Raw genomic sequence first — 22,662 nt, 5'->3', positions numbered from 1 at the left:
TCCTTGGATTTATCCTGTATGGGACTCTCTGGTCTTCCTGGACTTGATTAACTATTTCCTTTCCCACATTAGGGACGTTTTTGACTATAATATCTTCAAATATTTTCTCAGTCCCTTTCTTTTTCTCTTCTTCTTCTGGGACCCCTAATATTTGAATGTTGGTGCAGTTAATGTAGTCCCAGAGATCTCTGAGACTGTCCTCAATTCTTTTCATTCTTTTTTCTTTATTCTGCTCTGCAGTAGTTATTTCCACTATTTTTTTTTTCTACCAGGTCACTTATCCGTTCTTCTTCCTCAGTTATTCTGCTATTGATCCCTTCTAGAGAATTTTTAATTTCATTTATTGTTTTGTTCACCAGTTTGTTTGCTCTAGTTCTTCTAGGTCCTTGTTAAACGTTTCTTGTATATTCTCCATTCTATTTCCAAGGTTCTGGATCATCTTTACTACCATCATTCTGAATTCTTTTTCAGTTAGACTGCCTATTTCCTCTTCATTTCTTAGGTCTGGTGGGTGTTTGCCTTGGTCATTCATCTGTTGTGTGTTTCTCTGTCTTCTCGTTTTGCTTAACTTATTGTGTTTGGGGTCTCCTTTTTGCAGGCTGCGGGTTCGTAGTTCCCGTTGTTTTTGCTGTCTGCTCCCAGTGGCTAAGGTTGGTTCAGTGGGTTGTGTAGGCTTCCTGGTGGAGGCAACTAGTGCCTGTATTCTGGTGGATGAGGCTGGATCTTGTCTTTCTGGTGGGCAGGTCCACGTCTGGTGGTGTGTTTTGGGGTGTCTGTGACCTTATTATGATTTTAGGCAGCCTCTCTGCTAATGGATGGGATTATGTTCCTGTCTTGCTAGTTCTTTGGAATAGGGTGTCCAGCACTGTAGCTTGCTGGTCGTTGAGTGCAGCTGGGTCTTGGCATTGAGACGGAGATCTCTGGGAAATCTTGCCATTTGATATTACGTGGAGCTGGGAGGTCTCTTGTGGACCAGTGTCGTGAACTTGGCTCTCCCACCTCAGAGGCACATCCCTGATGCCTGGCTGGAGCACCAACAGCCTGTCATCCACACAGCTCAGAATAAAAGGAAGGAAAAAAACAAAGAAGATAAAATAAAATAAAATAATTAAAATAAAAAATTTTTTAAATTTTTAATTAAAAAAACAAGAAAGAGAGCAACCAAAGCAAAAAACAAATCCACCAATGATAACAAGTTCTAAAAACGATACTTAAAAAAAACAAAAAAAAAAACGACAGAGAGAACCCTATGGTAAAAGTAAAACTACACAGACAAAATCACACACAGAATCATACACATACAGTGAAAGAGAAAAAGGGGGAAAATATCTATCTATATTTATATATATATATATGCAAAACATAAACTATATATTTAATATATATATTAAATATATAATATGTATATAAAATATATAATATATATTAAATATATACATATATTATATATATATATATGTGTGTGTGTGTATATATATGTGTGTGTATATATATGTGTGTGTGTATATATATATAGCTCCCAAAGTCCACCTCCTCAATTGGGGAAGATACATTTTCTATTCAGGTATTCCACAGCTGCAATGTACATCAAGTTGACTGTGGAGATTTAATCTGCTGCTCCTGAGGCTGCTGGGAGAAATTTCCTTTTCTCTTCTTTGTTCACACAGCTCCTGGAGTTTAGCTTTGGATTTGGCCCTGCCTCTGCGTGTAGGTCGCCTGAAGGCATCTGTTCTTCGCTCAGACAGGACAGGGTTAAAGGAGCAGCTGATTTGGGGACTCTGGCTCACTCAGGCAGGGAGGAGGGAAGGCTACGGAATGCGGGGCAAGCCTGCAGCGGCAGAGGCCAGCATGACATTGCACCACCATGAGGCGTGCCATGTGTTCTCCCGAGGAAGTTGTCCCTGGATCATGGGACCCTGGCAGTGGTGGGCTGAACAGGCTCTCAGGACGGGAGGTGTGAATAGTGACGTGTGCTTGCACACAGGCTTCTTGGTGTCTGTAGCAAGCATACATATTGTCTCATGCCCATCTCTGGGGTCCGCGCTGATAGCTGCAGCTCGCGCCCGTTTCTGGAGCTCCTTTAAGCCGCACTCTTAATCCCCTCTCCTCACGCACCGGGAAACAAAAAGGCAAGAAAAAGTCTCTTGCCTCTTCGGCACCTCCAGACATTTTCCCGGACTCGCTCCCAGCTAGCTGTGGCGCACTAGCCCCTTCAGGCTGTGTTCACACAGCCAACCCCAGTCCTCTCCCTGGGATCCGACCTCCGAAGCCGGAGCCTCAGCTCCCAGCCCCCACCTGTCCTGGCAGGCGAGCAGACAAGCCTCTCAGGCTGGTGAGTGCTGGTCGGCACTGATCCTCTATGCGGGAATCTCTCCGCTTTGACCTCTGCACCCCCGTTGCTGAGCTCTCCTCCGTGGTTCTGAAGCTTCCCCCCTCCGCCACCACCCTCCGTCTCTGCCCGTGAAGGGCCTTCCTAGTGTGTGGAAACCTTTCCTCCTTCACAGCTCGCTCCCACTGGTGCAGGTCCCCTCCCTATTCTTTTGTCTCTGTTTTTTTCTTTTTTCTTTTGCCCTACCCAGGTACGTGGGGAGTTTCTTGCCTTTTGGGAGGTTTGAGGTCTTCTGCCAGCGTTCACTAGGTGTTCTGTAGTTGTTCCACATGTAGATGTATTTCTGATGTATTTGTGGGGAGGAAAGTGATCTCCACGTCTTACTCTTCCACCATCTTGAAGCTCCTCCTATCACTCACTTCTTTTAGAACAAGTTCCCACAGGTCAACAGCCTGCAGACACATGGCTGACAGGACCGTCCTAGATCACAACCCACCTTCCTGCCTCAAGCCAGACCACCTCTCTCATTTCATTCTTTTAATATTATCTTTCTCAGAGGAAAAGTCTTTAATTTTGATAACATCCAGTTTATTTTAAATTTTATGGACCATTTCTTTTCTCTCACATTTTAGGAGAGTGAAAAATAATTACCCAATTTTTCTTCCACATTATATGTATAATATCTTTTGCAGTTTTAAAAATAAGATATATGTATATCTCAAGGATCTTAATTTGATTTTTTAAAATGTTCTTAAAGCCTTCTTGGGATATTCCAAACAATTTTTTTTCCTTTTAATTCAAATATTGTCTAAGACAAAAGTCCCCATCAGAGGGAGCTGTTTACTAAGATTCTCACTGAAGCAATTTCCAATTGACAATAATTCCCTTCACTGATAGAGACCTACTTAGACCACATAACACTGTGGCCTAATTAATTCATAGGGAAAATTAATATAGATTAATTTTTCACACTGTTCCAGTACTGGTATGAAAGAAAATTATTATTTTAGGACAGTTAAAATTATAAGGCTTTCTCCTAAAGACCCAGTGTTCCTTTTCTCCTTTAACAAGAGTTATGTTCTAGACTGTTTAGAGAATTTATGAACTAGCAAATCTCAGAGGGAACGTTTTTCCTTAAGTAATTGATAGGAGAGTTAATAGCCAAAATAAGGTAAAGTCCAGATTCCTGCATTTCTCTTTAAATAATAAATGTACTGTCCCATTGCGGGATTTGCTGGGATATATTTCTGAGTTCTATTGTCCAGAAATGCAATTGTTCATTGCCTTTGTACCCAGCTTCAATATGTCTGGCTTCATGCATAAACTGAGTGAAAGGCCCTCAACAAGTTTCAGAATTTCCTACAAATTCTCTACATAAATTGTTTTGACAGAGAAATTAAAATCTTTACAAACAAGCAAAAGTTAAGAGAATTGTGCAACACCAAAACAGCTTTACAACAAATGCTAAAGAAACTCCTCTAGGGAGGATACACAAGAGAAGGAAAAGACCTACAATGACAAACCCAAAACAATTAAGAAAATGGTAATGGGAACATACATACTGATAATTACCTTAAATGTAAATGGATTAAATGCTCCAACCAAAAGACATAGACTGGCTGAATGGATACAAAAGCACAACCCATGTATATGCTGTCTACAAAGACCCACTTCAGACCTAGGGACACATACAGACTGAAAGTGAGGAGATGGAAAAAGATAATCCATGCAAATGGAAATCAACAGAAAGCTGGAGTAGCAATTCTCGTATCAGACAATATAGACTTTAAAATGAAGTCTATTACAAGAGACAGGGAAGGACACTACATAATGGTCACAGGATCAATCCAAGAAGAAGATATAACAGTTGTAAATATTTATGCACCCAACACAGGAGCACCTGAATACATAAGGCAAATGCGAACAGCCATAAAAGGAGAAATTGACAGTAACACAATAATACTAGGGGACTTTAACACCCCACTTTCACCAATGGACAGATCATCCGAAATGAAAATAAATGAGGAAACACAAGCTTTAAATGACAAATTAAGAAAGATGGACTTAATTGATAATTATAGGACACTCCATGCAAAACCAACAGAATACACTTTCTTCTCAAGTGCTTATGGAACATTATCCAGGATAGATCATATCATGGGTCACAAATAAAGCCTTGGGAAATTTAAGAAAACTGAAATCATATCAAGTACCTTTTCTGACCACAATGGTATGAGACTAGATATCAATTACAGAAAAAAACTAAAAAATACAAACACATGGAGGCTAAACAATGTACTAATAAATAACCAAGAGATCACTGAATAAATCAAAGAGGAAATAAAAAAATACCTAGAAGCAAATGACAATGAAAACACGATGACCCAAAACCTATGGGATGCAGCAAAAGCAGTTCTAAGAAGGAAGTTTATAGCAATACAACCCTACTTCAAGAAACAAGAAAAATCTTAAATAAACAACCTAAACTTACTCCTAAAGCAACTAGAGAAAGAAGCACAAAAAAACCCCGAAGTTAGCAGAAGGAAAGAAATCATAAAGATCAGATCAGTAATAAATGAAAAAGAAATAAAGGAAATGATAGCAGAGATCAATAAAGTTAAAGCTGGTTCTTTGAGAAGATAAACAAAACTGGTAAACCATTAGCCAGACTCATCAGGAAAAAGAGGGAGAGGACTCAAATCAATAAAATTAGAAATGAAAAAGGAGAAGTTACAAGAGACATGGCAGAAATACAACGCATCTCAAGAGACTACTACAAGCAACTCTATGCCAATAAAATGGGCAACCTGGAAGAAATGGACAAATTCTTAGAAAGGTATAACCATCCAAAACTGAACCAGGAAGAAATAGAAAATATGAACAGACCAATCACAAGCAATGAAATTGAAACTGTAATTAAAATCTTCCAACAAACAAAAGTCCAGGACCAGATGGCTTCACAGGTGAATTCTATCAAATATTTAGAGACGTGCTAACACTTATCCTTCTCAAACTCTTCCAAAATATAGCAGAGGGAGGAACACTCCCAAACTCATTCTATGAGGCCACCATCACCCAAACCAGATAAAGATGTCACAGAGAAAGAAAACTACAGGCCAATATCACTGATGAACATAGAAGTACAAATCCTCAACAAAATACTTGCATACAGAATCCAACAGCACATTAAAAGGATCATTAAAAAAAAAAAAAAAAAAGGATCATAAACCATGACTAAGTGGGGTTTAACCCAGGGATGCAAGGATTCTTCAATATAGGCAAATCAATCAACGTGATACACCATATTAACAAATTGAAGGAGAAAAACCATATGATCATCTCAATAGATGCAGAGAAAGCTTTCGACAAAATTCAACACCCATTTATGATAAAATCCCTCCAGAAAGTAGGCATAGAGGGAACTTTCCTCAACATAATAAGGGCCATATATGACAAACCCACAGTCAACATCGTGCTCAATGGTGAAAAACTGAAAGCATTTCCACTAAGATCAGGAACAAGACAAGGTTGCACACTCTCACCACTCTTATTCAGCATAGTTTTGGACGTTTTAGCCACAGCAATCAGAGAAGAAAAAGAAATAAAAGGAATCCAAATAGGAAAAGAAGTAAAGCTGTCACTGTTCGCAGATGACATGATACTATACATAGAGAATCCTAAAGATGCTACCAGAAAACTACTAGAGCAAATCAATGAATTTGGTAAAGTAGCAGGATACAAAATTAATGCACACAAATCTCTTGCATTTCTATACATTAATGATGAAAAATCTGAAAGTGAAATTAAGAAAACACTCCCATTTACCATTGCAACAAAAAGAATAAAATACCTAGGAATAAACCTACCTAAGGAGACAAAAGACCTGTATGCAGAAAACTATAAGACACTGATGAAAAAAATTGAAGATGATACAAATAGATGGAGAGATATACCATGTTCTTGGATTGGAAGAATCAACATTGTGAAAATGACTTTACGACCCAAAGCAATCTACAGATTCAATGCAATCCCTATCCAACTACCACTGGTATTTTTCACAGAACAAGAACAAAAAATTTCAAAATTCATATGGAAACACAAAAGACCCCGAATAGGCAAAGCAATCTTGAGAAAAAAAAACTGAGCTGGAGGAATCAGGCTCCCTGACTTCAGACTATACTACAAAGCTACAGTAATCAAGACAGTTATGGTACTGGCACAAAAACAGAAAGATAGGTTAATGGAACAGGATAGAAAGCCCAGAGATAAACCCACACACCTATGGTCACCTTATCTTTGATAAAGGAGGCAAGAGTATACAATGGTTAAAAGACAGCCTGTTCAATAAGTGGTGCTGGGAAAACGGGACAGTTACATGTAAAAGAATGAAATTAGAAGACTCCCTAACACCATACACAAATATAAACTCAAAATGGATTAAAAACCTAAATGTGAGGACAGACACTATCAAACTCTTAGAGGAAAACATAGGCAGAACACTCTATGACATAAATCACAGCAAGATCCTTTTTGAGAAAAAAAGACATGGAAATAAAAACAAAAATGAACAAATGGTATCTAATGAAACTTAAAACTTTTGCACAGCAAAGGAAACTATAAACAAGAGGAAATGACAACTCTCAGAATGGGAGAAAATATTTGCAAGTGAAGCAACTGACAAAGAATTAATCTCTAAAATTTACAAGCAGCCGTTGCAGCTCTGTATCAAAAATCAAACAACCCAATCCAAAAATGAGAAGACGACCTAAATAGACATTTCTCCAAAGAAGATATACTAATGGGCAACAAACACATGAAAGGATGCTCAACATCACTAATCATTAGAGAAATTCAAATCAAAACTACAATGAGGTATCACCTCACACCAGTCAGAATGGATCATCAAAAAATCTACAAACAATAATGGAGAGGATATGAAGAAAAGGGAACCCTCTTGCACTGTTGGGGGAATGTAAGTTGATACAGCCACTATGGAGAACAGTATGGAGGTTCTTTAAAAAACTAAAAATAAAACTACCATATGACCCAGCAATTCCATTATTAGGCATATACCCTAAGACAAGCATAATTCAAAAAGAGTCATGTACCACAATGTTCATTGCAGCACTATTTACAATAGCCAGGACATGGAAGCAACCTAAGTGTCCCTGACAGATGAATGGCTAAAGAAGATGTGGTACATATATACAATGGAATATTACTCAGCCATAAAAAGAAATGAAATTGAGTTATTTGTAGTGAGGTGGATGGACCTAGAGTCTGTCATACAGAGTGGAATAAGTCAGAAAGAGAAAAACAAATACCGTATGCTAACACATATATATGGAATCTAAAAATAAAAAAAATGGTTCTGAAGAACTTAGCGGCAGGACGGTAATAAAGATGCAGATGTAGAGAATGGACTTGAGGACACAGGGAGGGGGAAGGGTAATCTGGGATGAAGTGAGAGAGTGGCATGGACATATACACACTACCAAATGTAAAACAGATAGCTAGTGGGAAGCAGCCGCATAGCACAGGGAGATCAGCTCGATGCTCTGTGACCACCTAGAGGCGTGGGATAAGGAGGGTGGAGGGAAACACAAGGCAGGGGGACATGGGGATATGTGTATACATATAGCTGGTTCACTTTGTTATACAGCAGACAGTAACACAACATTGTAAAGCAATTATACTCCATAAAGGTGTTTTTAAAATGTCACAAGACACGTCAAATGGAAAGGTAAAGAACATTCCGAAGACATCAAGGAAACATGAGGTCCCAACTCAGATATGATAGGAATATTGGAATTATCAGAGAGGAAATTTTAAATAATTAAGAATATTTACTCAGGCACAGCGTTTTCGGGTTTTTTCCGCTTTGTTTTTTTTAAAAAATCTGTTTAATAAAGGTCTGAAGCAGAGTATTTATTGAGGTCTCTTTATACTAAGGTCTTTGACTATGAACACTTAGAAAACTCTGATTGACCTTTAAATCCATATTATGCGTTGTGGCATTCTTCTGTCTTTCACTAACAGAAGTCATAGAAACAATGATCAGTGAAGGTGAGTCAGAATAGTTCTTACAGATGTCAACTGACAGCTTGATGGTTTCCAGGCATTCTTTTTCCTGAACAATATAAATGGATATCTAGAGAATAATGCTGATCCATGATTTTCTGTTACTCTTAGGTGGGCTTAAGAGTTTCACACATGAGGTATTAAAAGCTGTATTCTTCACAAATAACAGATCAACATGAAAGGGTAGATGTTTGCAATAGGAAGTGTATAGCCCACAAGAGCCTTCCAAAGCCTTGAACCAGCCTAGGCAGAAGCATAGCCAAGCAAATCACCCCCTTGTTCAAAACTTTACAGAATGATCCCAAGAAGAAGGAAAAAAAATCCAGAGTCTCAGTCTGGCTCTGCCTTCTGTATTTATTATATTCTTTATTGTATATTGCTATGGACAAAGAAGAATGAACTTGTTACCTCCAAAGTTCTTTCTGTTTATTTCAAGCTTTAGGAAAATTGGAATCTGCAGAAGAAGGGATTATATTATACATTTAAGGACTATAACACATGGTCTAGGTGACTAACAAAGAGTATCAATGTCTTTTGGGGAAAACTTGAAAAGGTTATAGTTAATGATTTCATTTTCATTTCTGCCTAGAGACAACAGGCTGACTGATGGCTTCTTCTTGGTTTTGTGCTTCCAGGATTTTTTTTCACCTTCCATCATCCCTGCTCTGTGGTCTTTACCACAACAGTCTCAACTCTGTTATTTCCTGGGACTGAAAATGAACTCTTCCTGGAATCCACGATTCATCTACAAGGCCTGTGCTTCAAAGAGCTCACTGCAGAGCTTTGCCTTGGCTTCTCAGGAGACTAGGAACTGTGAGATTTATTATAAAGTTGTATAGTCTACTTGAATTCTTAGAGGATGCTAAAACAGTTAATCATTGAGGAAAATTAAATCTGGAATGTATTAGTCATAAACTCACAGGCTTTAATCCTCTCAGGGTATGAGTTCAAATCAGGAAAGGAGTATTTAAACTGAGTCTAAATTATTCTCAGTTCCTATCACTATGCAACAATGATGTCTTAATTTTGACTCCTTTTCTGTTCTTGAAGGATGATTTACATTCGGTTCCATTGTAGCCATCTAATTTCTACACCTAGAACAAACCTTAGAATATCCATTCATAGTGATATAGATGCACTCTTTCTTGCTCCTGGACCCACTCACTTCCTTGTTATGGGTAGAAAGGAGACTTTTTCATTCTCTGTTATTCTCTGTTTTAGTTGGGTGTTTGCCCAGCTGGAGTAGCCAAGAGTTTGCATTTCATGTTAACATCAGGCCACAGGCTGACCTCTACCATCCTGTACATACTGAGTCTTTATGTTCAGGAATAGGTCTGTGACAGGAAGGAATAAATTATTCCTGACTTGACATAGATACTACATACTCCCAGGCTCTGAGTTAGTTCTGCTTCTTCAAAGGCTGTATGTGGTGATGGGCTGCTCAGTCACTTGTTTCCCCTCATTTGTATATAACTTTGCCATTTATAGAAACACATTCTCATATCTAATTTTATTTATTTTATTTTTATTTTTTATTTTTATTTTTTTGCGGTACGCGGGCCTCTCACTGCTGCAGCCTCTCCCATCGCGGAGCACAGGCTCCGGACGCGCAGGCTCAGCGGCCATGGCTCACGGGCCCAGCCGCTCCGTGGCATGTGGGATCTTCCCGGACCGGGGCACGAACCCGTGTCCCCTGCATCGGCAGGCGGACTCTCAATCAATGCGCCATCAGGGAAGCCCTGCATACAAAGGAGTCTATAAATAATAATCTTCATACTACTGAACCAAAGACAGCAAGGTGAGGCACAAATGGGTGAAGAGGCTATTTAAAACAATGAAATACAGACAGTCCCCAACTTGCAATAGTTCAACTAATGATTTTTTGACTTTCTGATGATGCAAAACCCACATGCATTTAGTAGAAACCCTGTTTCTAAGTTTGAATTTTGATATTTTCCCAGGCTCACGATGTGTGGTGGGATACTCTCTCGTGATGCTGGGCAGCAGCTGTGAGCCCCAGCTCGCAGGCAGCCACGTGATGCCGAGGGTAAACAACAAACCGAGAAAGTGCACGCTATTATCAGTATCACAAATCATACACTGGATATGAGAGGCAGTAGAGCAGAGCTGGGCTTGGAAGTGTCTTACTTTTCCAGGACTTCGGCGACAAAATATCACAAACTTGGGTGGCTTAAACAACAGAAATTAATTTTCTCACAGTTCTGGAATCTAGAAGTCTAAGATCAAGGAGACAGAAGGGTTGGTTTCCACTGAGAGGACAGCCTCTCTCCTTGGCTTGCTGCTGGCCACCCACTTGCTGCCTCCTCACGTGGCCATTCCCCTGGCAGGGCATCCCTGGTGTCTCTTTGTGTCTGCAGATTTCCTTTCTTATAAGAATACCAGTCACATTGGATTGGGGTCCACCCTAACAGCCTCATTTTAATTTAATTACCTCTATAAAGGTCCTATCTCCAAAAATGGCCATTCTGTGATATGGGGTCTGGAGGGGGTGGTTAAGCTTTCAACATATGAAATTTGGGGGAAAAACACATTCAGCCAGTAACAGAGTAAGACAAACACAGGGATGAATGCTAGCCAAGGTACCCACCACACGTATGGTTTTGAACAAGTCTCCCACGCTCTCAGTCTTATTTTTCTAACTGTAAAAGAGGGATCATAATGATAAGCATTTACCTCATAGGGTCATTAGGAGAATAAAATTAGGTAAGAATGGCAAGAACCTAGCATAGTGCTCAGCACACGATATATGCTCTATAAATCTCAGCTAATCACAACAAAAATTTACATTTTCTTGGTATCTCAAACATTTTCTGGTGGTAGCTTCAGTTTATCCTTTTCCATCTACAGTTATGATTTAATGTCTATCAGCTTGCTTCTTTACTATAAGTCCTTTTCAATCTAATATAATGTTTAAGCTTGTATTTTTGCTTCTTTTAAATGTCTTTGACAAAGTCTCAAATTTTGGTAGCAGTTTTAAGCAGCAGCAGCATTTCTGATATTTCCTAAGAATTTTTATCTTGTCTACTTTTTTGGCAAATTGGAAAAACGGTCTTTTTTGGCTTTTTTTCTAAGTCTTTGTTTACATCTCTTTACAATTTGTTAGCTGTAGATAAAACATAAATAGAAAGTAAGTCAAGAAGAGAAACAAATACCGTATGCTAACGCACATATATGGAATCTAAAAAACAGTACTGATGAACCTAGTGGCAGGGCAGGAATAAAGGTGCAGACATAGAGAACGGAGTTGAGTTCCCCCTAGTGGGGGAAGAGTAAGCTGGGACAAAGTGAGAGAGTAGCATTGACATATATACACTACCAAATGTAAAATTAGATATCTAGGGGGAAGCAGCTGCATAGCACAGGGAGATCAGCTCAGTGCTTTGTGACCACCTAGAGGGGTGGGCTAGGGAGGGTGGGAGGGAGGCTCAAGAGAGAGGGGATATGAGGACATGTGTGTATGCATATAGTTGATTCACTTTATTGTACAGAAATTAACACAACATCGTAAAGCAATTATACTCCAATAAACGTGGAAAAAAAACATAAATAGATGTTGGATTGAGATAAAATGTATAATTCCAATATTCCAACATCTATCATATATTTGTGGGATCATATATTCAAGGGTTCAGCATTTTAGTGACTAAGTGAAGGAAAAGTAATTGTGAGAACTATCACAGGAAACAGCCTCATCCAATTTTGCCTCAAAATATTACATAATTATAAATTAATGTATAAAATAGTTTATATTAAATTAAAACATTTTATTATACTTACTACTGGCTAACATTTACCATGTACTCATTACATGCTCAGCCCTGTACTAAGCCCTTTACAGATAATATCTATTCTTCACAGTGACCTGTGAGTTGGGTACTTGTATCCTTCTCATAGTGCATTTGAAGAGTGTGTGCTCAGAGAGCTTGCCTAACACCACACGAATGACCAGTGGGAACTTAAACTCTGTCTGGCTATGAAGCCCAGCACACTCTTAAACAGTGTTCTTTGCCCCTAATATTCTTGAAGAATTATATCCAAAGGAAAACTTTGTGAACTAAATATGCCTTTCTTTAGCTTTTTAAAAAAATTATTAATTAAAATGTATTTCTTAAGAAACAGAGAAGAGAGGAAGATAACATTTGCCAAATCCCTATTATGTTCAAGATACAGTGTGAATTGCTTTAAAGAAGCATCCAAGTCAATCTTTACAATTCAATGATGTAGGTTTAAATATCTCCATTTTGCTAATTAAAACATAGCAATTTAAATTAGCTAAGTAACTTATTGCAAGTCATAAAATGTTTACATGTTAAGATAAAATTAAAACTATCTCTGATTCTATCACTTCTCTTGGCTTAACGATTACTACAGTTTATTCCTCTCAAAGAAGAACACGAATCTGTTCTTAACAGATGCTTAATAACATCTGACAAATGTATAGACTGGGGTTCTGGCCATCAACAAAGTGTCATTGAGAAGTCACACTTTCATTTATTGTTAACAAATGAAGGGCTGGACAGTTCGGAACTGTAAATATTGTCTCCTTTTCTTCACTTCCCTGCATCTAGTTAACTGTTACTCTTGAGGTTCACTTTACCAATCTTATTTTCACATGATTAATTGATGCTGTATGCTATGATGTAAAATTGGAACACAAAGAAATAAGCACTTAACTATGTCTGAGACAGGGATATTCCACAAAGAAAATGAATATTTAACTTGGATTTTGAAGGATGTGTAGAAGATTTTCCAGCAGAAGAATCAGGGAAGGGCATCCCAAGTGGCGAGAGTAAAATTTTTAAAGGCACAAAATTGTGAATGAATCTATTTTAAACGCTTTTTGGAAACCTTCTCCAACATCTGTACAGGATTAATCATTATATATTTTACATATTTCTGTTAAATATTTATTACCTTTTATTTTCATCAAGTGTATGTTTACCTCCCATGCTCAGGTATGAGCTTCTAAAGAACAGGACTTCTAGATCTTTGTAACTACAGTGCTCAACATAGTAAATGCTCAATAAATATGTGTTTCTTGAAAGAACAAGTCAATGAATGAATGAAAAATGAAAGGGGTGTCTCTGGGCAATGGTGAGGACATTTTAGCTAAATAGTAGACTGTGCCTGAGAGAGATGTGTGCGCTACTAGGTAAACACATGGCTTTGAGGGGACTACAGAGGTAGGCTGGGTCTGAGTGTTAGTTCCATAATACTATGCAAAGTTATTAAGTTATTTTAATGCAACGTATAAGCAATAAATTATTGAAGATCCTAAAGAAGCAGAGCAGTATTACATGGTTTGCATTTTGGAAAGGTAATAGTTTAAGAAGTGAATGAATTATGACCATAGCATTTCTTAGGACCTCTGTTCACATCCTTCCAGCCTACTCCAGAGGTCACCTTCAGATAATGTCTTTATGTCCTGAGGACTCCCCACATCCTCTGCCTGGCAGTAGTCTCTGGCCAAGGACTTTTTTTGGTTTACATATATGAGGCAGGCCACGAACCAATGTGGGGCAGGAGTCAGTACAAAAATACCCTAGCTTCCTTTTCACCCTAGTGGGACAACTTGGAGGTGTTTACAGACCATTTTTCCAGAAAATCTCCAGTGTGATTGAGCCCCAGTTCCCCACAGCAGTAAACTATTCATTGACACTTGCTTAATTGACTATCCTTTCCTGACTCACTTTCGCATTCCCTTATCATGTTTCTTGGGATCATCTTTCAAATAAATTGGGTTATACCCAAACCCTCGTCTCATTGTCTGCTACTGGGCAAATCCAAACTGAATAAAGTTTTCTATTTTTCTTTTCCCTAATAGAAGGAATTCTTGCAGGGAGGCTGGTAATAGTATCTTTGTGTCATATCTATACCTATTGACAGGTATGAAGAACCCACCAAAGTATTATGGATGTTTAAAAGAAAAGGGTTCTTACATTCTGGAAATTCATATTATTTATAAATAAAAACAACAGCAGAAAAATACATGTTGATCTACTCACACAATGGGATACTACACTTTGGCTAATGAATTACTTTCACACACATGCGATGACATAAATGTCAAAAAAGTAAAAATTTCAGTGAAAAAAAGAAAATTTCAGTAGAATTAAATTAATATAAAGATCAAAAACTTGCAATATGGACACATGAGGTAAAACTTTAAAACAAGGGAAAAATGAACCCAAAATTTAGGAGAGTGATGACTTCTAGTGTAAAGGGAGTGAAGGGAATGGAATCAGCCCAAGGTTCACTGGGAACATCCAACGTACAGACATCGCTCTACTCCTTAAACTAGGTAGTGGGACCCAGGTGTTCATTGTATCGGAGTTTTGTATACTTTACATATTTTCCATTAATATTATTTTTTAATTGTTTACTATTTAATAAAAACTTTTGAAAAAACTTCCAACAGGACAATGAAGGATGTCTTTTTGATGTCATTGTAGAATATTATTGCCACAGGCATTAAAACATTATTTTTAAACAATGGAATGTAAAATAAAGGGATGATTAAATAATCGACTCTGTTGTTTTTCACTAATTTAGCATCCCAGTAATCACAGGCATTATTACTCCTCCTACCCTAAGTGAACTAGCAGAGCATAAATAATGCTATTCTCTTAGCTTGAATGATTATTTTTGTAAAAGTAAAGCCAGTATTATTGACCAAAAAAATTGCAACTTAAGCGATAAGTGTCAGGATGAACCTAGAAGCCTTTAAAGGAACAAGAATCTACCTGGAGTCAGGTCTTGGATACCACTTTCTAGACCATGTTTGAATCCAGTGACTCAGGAAATGCTGCTGCTTGTAGCCACTCTTCTCAAAACATCCTCTGAACCTTTGCTTTAATATTCTTGTTCTCCTCTGGCCTCCCTGGTCTTGGACTTTGATTCTCTTTCTTTGCTCTGCCCCTGTGGATTAAATGGCTAGATGGTTTACTTGATTTGGGGTTTCTCCCACTGAGATTTTTTTCTAAAGTTCTTCTTACATTGTCCCTTTAATTGTAGAACACAGAAAAGTCTTATTCCACTATCGAAGCCACTATCACATGGGTAAAGTGTGTAGAAACCCATTTTTAAAAAGCAAAACAGAAAGATGAAGTAAATTTTAATACTACAGTTTATTTAACTTGGTTTTGTCACCAGCATGGTCCATTAGTAATTCCCAGGAAGTAAAAATAGAACCTCCCAAGAAAAAGGCTCAAATATCACAAACTAGGGTGACCTACCTCAGCTTCATTCTCACAGAAGGTCAGGGAAGCCAACCCCATGAAAGAAAAAAAGCCATTTTTCAGCCTGACCCCACCCAAAACTAGAAGACAGCTTAGAGGTTTCCTGAGGATGGCTGGGTTTTGCCCCATCTGAATCCCTAGCTCTGGTCTAATAGCTAGGCCTCTGTATGAATAGTTGAAAGGAAAGGATAATGATCCTTTTGAATGGAAATCAGAGTGGGAAGGGGCGTTTTAAGAACTGAAAAAGCAATTACCCTGCCCTGGCCCTCCCAGATTTAGCTAAACCCTTTGACCTTTACTTTCATGAGAGAAGGGGAATTGCCCTTGGGGTACTAGCTCAAAAACTGGGACCCCTTACTTAGGTGGTTGCTTATTTCTCTAAACAACTAGATCAAACCACTAAGGGATGGCCTTCTTGCCCCTGCTAAGGGATGCTAAAAAGTTAACATTTGTTCAGCTAATCACTATATGGACTCCACACCAGGTTCAGGTTTTAGTAAGTTCTAAGGGAACAGAATGGCTATCCCCCAAAGGTCAATTCAAAGTCAAGCTGTGCTTTAAGACAACCCAGTGGCTCCTATAAAAACCTGTCACACACTAAATCTTGCCACCCTGCTACCCACAGAACCTGGGCCCCTGAAGCATGATTGTATAGAAACCATATATAATCTATTCCAGTTGTCCCAGCCTAGGAAGCGAGCCTCTCCCAAACACCAAAGAGGAATGGTTCACAGACAGAGCAGTTTTATGAGAGAAGGAAAAAGGCTGGTGGGATACACAGTGACCTCCCAAACCCAAGTCACAGAAGCAAGAAGCCTAGCTCCAGGACTTCTGCCTAAAAGGTGGAGCTGATGGCTCTTAGAAGAGGGAAGACTTAGAGCTTGGGACAGGGAAGTTCTTAAAATGTTTACACAGATTTTCGGTATTCGTATGCCGTCCTACACACACACGGGGCTATTACTACAGAGAATAAACAAGTGAAACATGGCTTAAACATACTGCTCTTAGAAGCAGTACAGCTTCCAAAAAAGACAGAGTAATTTATTGTAGGGGTCACCAAAAGGATGATGCGGAGGTAATAAAGGGAAACAACAAGGTGGATGCAACCGCCAAAAGGGCAGCCCCAGACCAGTAACTTGGCAGCCACCCATCATACCTTGAAGCCAGATCCATCCAATTATTCCCCAATCTACACAAAAGAAGAATTACACAAAGCCCGAAAATGGAACTTCAGTAAAGATCTAGGAGGCCGTGGGTGGCTAGTTAATAAACATGGGCAATACCTCTTTCCCCAAACTGCAGCTTGTCAAGCCATCAGGGAGGCTCATAACGGGCCTCAATATGGGAGGGAAGCCCTATATAATCGATTAGTTGAGTTGAGGTCTTGGTAACTCCTGGCATGAAAGTATAGTTAGTCGGAGAGTCGAGACCTGCCCCATCTGCACAGTGAACAGCCCCAGCACCAGAATCCCCAGGCCCCCAGATAAGGTCCATTCAGACCAGAGGAACATACCCTGGAGAAGACTGCCATGCTGAGAATACGGGGCAATTTCAGGTATCTCTTGGTGCTAGTGGACACATTTTCTGGGTAAAGAGAAGTATTCCCTGCTAGATCTGAAATGGCAGCTGAAGTGGCTAAGGCATTACTAAAAGAAATAATCCCTAGGTTTGGGCTCCCAGGACCCCTACAAAGCAATAATGGTCCAGCATTTGTGTCTCAAGTAACAAATGGGATAACGAGTTCCCTGGGCATGAAATGGACCTTGCACTTAACCTGGAGACCCCAATCATCAGGAAAAGTAGAGAGCTCCAGTCAGGCCTTGAAACCAATCAGGCCTTGAAATGCGCCTTAGCAAAGCTATGTCAGGAAACTCAAAAATATTGTATTAACTTGCTTTCAATGGTCCTGCTTTGCCTGGGGTTAAATGTGTTCAGACTCATGTATGGTAGACCCACTCCTCAAGTCCCAGAGAAGGGACACCTTGAAGTCCCTTGAAATGGAACAACTCAAGTGTGCCTCCAGGTAGGAGAAACCAGGAGAGCTCTTGCTGAATATGGTCACCAGGTGCTGCCCCTACCTGACCTGACTCTGCACCCCTTCCTGCCAGGAGACTGGGTGCACCTAACCTGGAAAACAGGAGCCTGCAAGACCAGCTCGCTCCTAAGTGGCACAGACCCCACTCAGTGATCCTAGCCACCCATTCTGGCCTGAAGTGGCAGAGGTCACTCCATGAGTACATCAACTCTATGGAAGAGGCCCCCAAGCCCCAACCTCCAAAGAGACAATACGGGGCAAGAGCCACCCCTGACTACTTGTGTGACCCTCTCTCTAACCTGAAGCTTCTCTTCCGAAAAACAGCAATGTGTGACCAGGGATATTCAGGCCACGGCAGTGAGCCTCGCCAAAGACCAAGATACCTTCATTTTTAGGAAAAATTTGATATAAGACCATTATTCTCTTGCTAATATTTGGGCCATGCATCCTACATTGTCTGGTGTCCTTTGTCTCCAAAAGGATAAACAAGTGGTGCTCACTGAGGGAGACAAACAGTCAGGGCCGAGGCCTGGTGACCATCACACGCATCTAAAGGCAGCAGCTGGGGAGCAGCTCTGCTTCTCCCCCAGGGTGATGATGACACCCACACTCAGCAGGAGGCACTCACAGGAGACAGACCTCCACCCTCAGGTCCCCTCAAGACCGAGCGAGACAAAAGGCAGAGGAGGGGTTTGTCACCAACAAAGACCATTAACAATTCCCAGGAAATAAAAACAGAATCTGGGTAATAAAATTAGGTCTAACCTTTTTTTTCTTTTCTTCTGTGCTCAGTCTAGTTCCACTTGCTCATAGGGGGCCGCGTTCGGAGGCCTCGTCCCCTGCACATCAGACCAGACTTTCTCGCGGGAAATGCCGACGACGACACCCCAGCTCGAGGGGCTGTGCTACACCCAATTCGAGATGGCGGCGGCGGGCCGTGTGCAGAGACGCTGCACCAGGCACTGTGTGGAGCGTGAGCCGCGGAGCTGCTCCAGCCTCGCGAGAACTCCTTGCGCCCGACACTATCCACACGCTATCAAGCAGCCCCGCCCTCGCCATCCGCCTGTCCCGGAAGCCTGTGCTCCAGGGTGGGAGTGGGAGTACGCACCTCTCCATTCTCTGATCAAAGGATAAAACCATCCTTTGCTTCTGAACTGAACTCGGTCTTATTCTACTGGCGTGAGTGACACCAGGTCCGCCAGGTAGGCGGACACTTCTTGGGGACAGACTCCGGAAGGTTAGTAGCACTATATCCAAAAATATTATCTTTTAAACATGTAATAACATAACTCTATTAAGGTAATTTACGTTCTTTTTTTTTTTGGTGCAAATCTTTAAAATTCATAATGCATTTTATACTTACAGCACATCTCAAAACAAACTAGCCACATTTCAAATGCTCAGTGGCCACACATGGCTTGTGGCTACAATATCGGCCAGCAAAGGTCCAGAATATAATTTTTTTAACTATGAATTTTTTTAATATGTAAATTTATTTATTTATTTATTTATTTTTTCTGTGTTGGGTCTTTGTTTCTGTGCGAGGGCTTTCTCTAGTTGCAGCGAGTGGGGGCCACTCTTCATCGCGGTGCGCAGGCCTCTCACTATCGTGGCCTCTCTTATTGCGGAGCACAGGCTCTAGAACGCAGGCTCAGTAGTTGTGGCACACAGGCTTAGTTGCTCCGCGGCATGTGGGATCTTCCCGGACCAGGGCTCGAATCTGTGTCCCCTGCATTGGCAGGTGGATTCTTAACCACTGCACCACCAGGGAAGCCCTAATTGTGTTAACTGTTGGTATTTATTTATATTTTTGTTACAGTTGAGTTTTGTTTCTCTTATAACATTTTTTCCTGTCTGCAAATTTGGAAATTATACTCTGTTTCTATTCTTTCAGTGAGTACCCTAGAAAATTTATCAAGTTTATTTAACTTAAAATCTAACATGAAACAGTATTTTATCCCCTCTTGTACCATTTGGTTTGGAAGCTCCAATTTTTCCTCTCCACTCTCACATTCTATTGTCATCTAGCTTAACTTCACAAATTCAGCACTATTATGACTTTTTACAAAGAATTTTCATTTAGATTTATGTACACGTTCACCATTTTATTTTTTATTATTTCTTTCTACATATTAAATTATCTTAAAATTATTTTCTTTATTCTTGAATTGTATTTTTTAGAAATTACTTTACAGCTGGTCCGTTGGTAATAAATTCCCGAAGTGTTTGTCTGTAATATATTTATTTTACGATAGAAGATAATCTTACTAGATATACAATTCTGAGATGGCAATCATTTTCTCACCATACTTTAAAGATATTATTTAACTAAGTTTTGGCTTCCTTTGCTGCTGTTGAGAAACCGACAGTCATTTTAACTGCTGTTCCTATATAAGTGATCTTCCCTTTCTGGTTGTTTTCCATATTCTCCCTTGAGTGTCCTGAATCTGTTTCCCTTTTAAGTACTGCCCCACCTTCACTCACTCTGTTCTCTCTCCTGAAGGATACAAACTACGTATATAAATGTTCCCATTCCTTTCATTTCTTTGAACATTGTCTCATATTTTCAATGTCTATCTCTCTTTGCGTCATTAAAGATAAATTCTTTTGATATATCTTCCTAATTGCTAATTCTGTTTAAAAATTTACCTATTGTTTATCTCATCTTAACTCATTTGAAATAACTCAGTTGTTATTTCAATAATGATAGGTTAAAAGGATCCTTCAGTTCATGATATGCTAGTCAGTCTTAACAGAGGAATGAAAATAGAATCTGTCTGATAGCTTCTCTTCCTTCAATAAATATAATCTGAGGTTTTCAGCTAGGATATCCATATTATTAAATGATTAAAATATATGATCAAAATAACTTGAATGATTTTCAGTTAATTACATATTTCAGTTAGTTTGAATACATTTGGGTTTAAGGAAGGAAAAAAAGAGAGAAGAAATATTTTAGTTAAATAAAAATCAAATAGTTAAAGTTTAAAATGATCACAGAGTTGCTGTTTGCTTTTTTTCCCCCAGCACATCAATTATATAGATGAGAACTGAGGCCTAGTGATATAATTTGATTTGCCCAAGGCCACAGACAGAATTAGAACCCCTCACTCTTGAATGTTCTCTCTATTCTATATTTAGTGAAATCATAAAACATTTGAAAGACATCTTAAACTGTTCTAACCTTCTTCATTTCTTCACCCCTCACACAGAAATGGCCGTGAGAAACCAGACTAGCATGATTGAATTCACCCTTGTCTCCTTTCCTCTGTCCAGGAGCTTCAGATCTTGCTATTTCTCATTCTCCTGCTGGTTTATACACTCACTATAACAGAAAACATTGTTATCATTTCCTTAATATGGACTGATAATCGTCTCCAAACACCAGTGTACTTCTTCCTCAATAGTTTGTCATTTTGGGACATTTTATTCACAACTACTATTGCCCCAAAGTTGCTAGCTTGCCTCTTAGAGGAAAAGAAAAACATACCTTTTGCTGGCTGCGTCATCCAAACATATTTCTACTTCTTTCTGGGGAAGTGGAGTTTATCTTCTTGGAGGTGATGTCCTTTGACCGCTATGTGGCCATCTGTAACCCGCTGTGCTACACCATCATCATGAATAGCAGGGCCTGCCTCCTGTTAGTTCTGGGCTGCTGGGAGGGGGCCTTCCCGTCAGTGCTTTGCCCAACTATTGTGGTGTCCAGATTGCCATACTGCACTGAAGAAATTAGTCATTTCTTCTGTGACATCGCTCCTTTACTGCAGGCGGCCTGCATAGACACTCATTTCATTGAGATGATAAGCTGCTTCTTATCTTCCCTCGTGGTCCTGACCTCGCTGGTGCTCACCACGTGTCCTACACCTATATCATTTCTACCATCCTGCGCATCCCCTCGGCCCAAGGATGTCAGAAAGCCTTTTCCACCGGTACTTCTCACATCACTGTGGTCTCCATTGCCTACGGGAGCAACATCTTCATGTATGTGAGACCCAGCCAGAGTCATTCCCTGGAATTTGACAAAGTGACAGCTATCCTCACCATAATGGGGACCCGTCTTCTGAACCCCTTCATTTATAGTCTAAGGAATGAAAAGGTAAAGGAAGTGTTGAGAGATGCAGTCAACAAAATTTTGCCCTTTTTGCACAGGAAACCTTAAAAGTTTGTTTGCTAAGAATGTCATTTTCAACTCTTGGACACAATGTGGAGTAAGGCATGCTTGAAGATCGTAAAATCAAAGATGTGTAAGAAGAAATGAAAAAGCTTTGTGCCACATCAGATGCAAAGTATTATAGTCAAGGTCCATAGGAGACAATTCAGCCATTGAGAAAATAACATGCTCTGAACTGTTATTGGACCGTCTCACACACAGAACATTATGAATTAAAGAAAAATACTGAAGTCAGAAAACCTGAATTTTAAGGCTAGCTCTATTACTTCTTTACCAGGTGACACTTGACCTCTCTGACCTTAGTTTCCCATCAGTAACATGCTTCTCCTATTTTTTTTTAATAGTTAAAGTAGGATTAACGGAGATAGTCTAAGTCATGCAACCACATGTAATTAAAAATGAACCTTCTGGGACTTCCCTGGCAGTCCAGTGGTTAAGACTCTGCGCTTCCACTGCAGGGGATGCGGGTTCGATCCCTGGTTGGGGAACTAGGATCCCACATGCCACATGGCACAGACAGAAAAAAAAAAGTGACTCATCTAACTGGGTTTTTTCAGAATTTGCAAGATGATTGGAATCGTCCCTGACAGCCAAAGACTGTAAATAATAATAATAATACAAAAACAAGGAAGAGGAGTAACATAACCCTGTGTTTGTACATGTACGTACATACATATCTTATTTAATCCTCTTAACAACCTGGAGAAGCTGATATTTATATCTCCATTTTACAGATGAGAAAACTGAGGTTCACTGAGATTAAGCGTCTTGCCCCAAACTACATCAC

General features: G+C 39.6%; 3 protein-coding genes and 1 long non-coding RNA gene across 5 annotated transcripts in view; 3 read left to right on the top strand and 1 right to left on the bottom strand.

The window, feature by feature from the left end:
- The window catches only part of LOC307190453 (uncharacterized protein), a gene marked incomplete at its 5' end in the record, with an annotated part of 52,464 nt that overhangs the window by 16,417 nt on the left and 13,385 nt on the right, over positions 1-22,662 (top strand). Inside the window, 2 exon segments of the mRNA XM_079929609.1 lie at positions 17,778-18,061; positions 18,518-18,677. Of these exon segments, the coding sequence (XP_079785735.1) occupies positions 17,778-18,061; positions 18,518-18,677 (444 nt within the window).
- LOC307189723 lies at positions 8,664-18,619 on the bottom strand. 2 transcript variants are annotated; one of them, XR_013829302.1, is made up of 3 exons: positions 18,470-18,619; positions 15,175-15,349; positions 8,664-10,149 (listed from the first exon to the last, which is right to left on the bottom strand). It is a non-coding gene; the product is annotated as an uncharacterized lncRNA (long non-coding RNA). The 2 variants fall into 2 exon arrangements; XR_013829303.1 differs by lacking the exon at positions 8,664-10,149 and adding an exon at positions 10,165-11,534.
- Positions 18,805-22,662, top strand: part of ZNF202 (zinc finger protein 202) — an 82,393-nt gene continuing 78,535 nt past the window's right edge. Inside the window, exon 1 of the mRNA XM_079928125.1 lies at positions 18,805-18,941. The gene's annotated coding sequence lies outside the window, so the exon portion shown is untranslated. The remainder of the gene's footprint in view (positions 18,942-22,662) is intronic.
- LOC307189722 (olfactory receptor 6M1-like) lies at positions 20,904-21,863 on the top strand (the record flags this gene model as incomplete). The annotated part of the gene is given in 4 exon segments (XM_079928135.1): positions 20,904-20,970; positions 20,973-21,239; positions 21,242-21,556; positions 21,559-21,863. Coding segments are annotated over 4 exon segments (939 nt in total). The 5' UTR covers positions 20,904-20,918.

This window comes from Stenella coeruleoalba (assembly GCF_951394435.1).
Source record: "Stenella coeruleoalba genome assembly, chromosome: 8".
NCBI lineage: Eukaryota > Metazoa > Chordata > Mammalia > Artiodactyla > Delphinidae > Stenella > Stenella coeruleoalba.
This window is presented reverse-complemented; position numbering and strand designations above follow the sequence as displayed.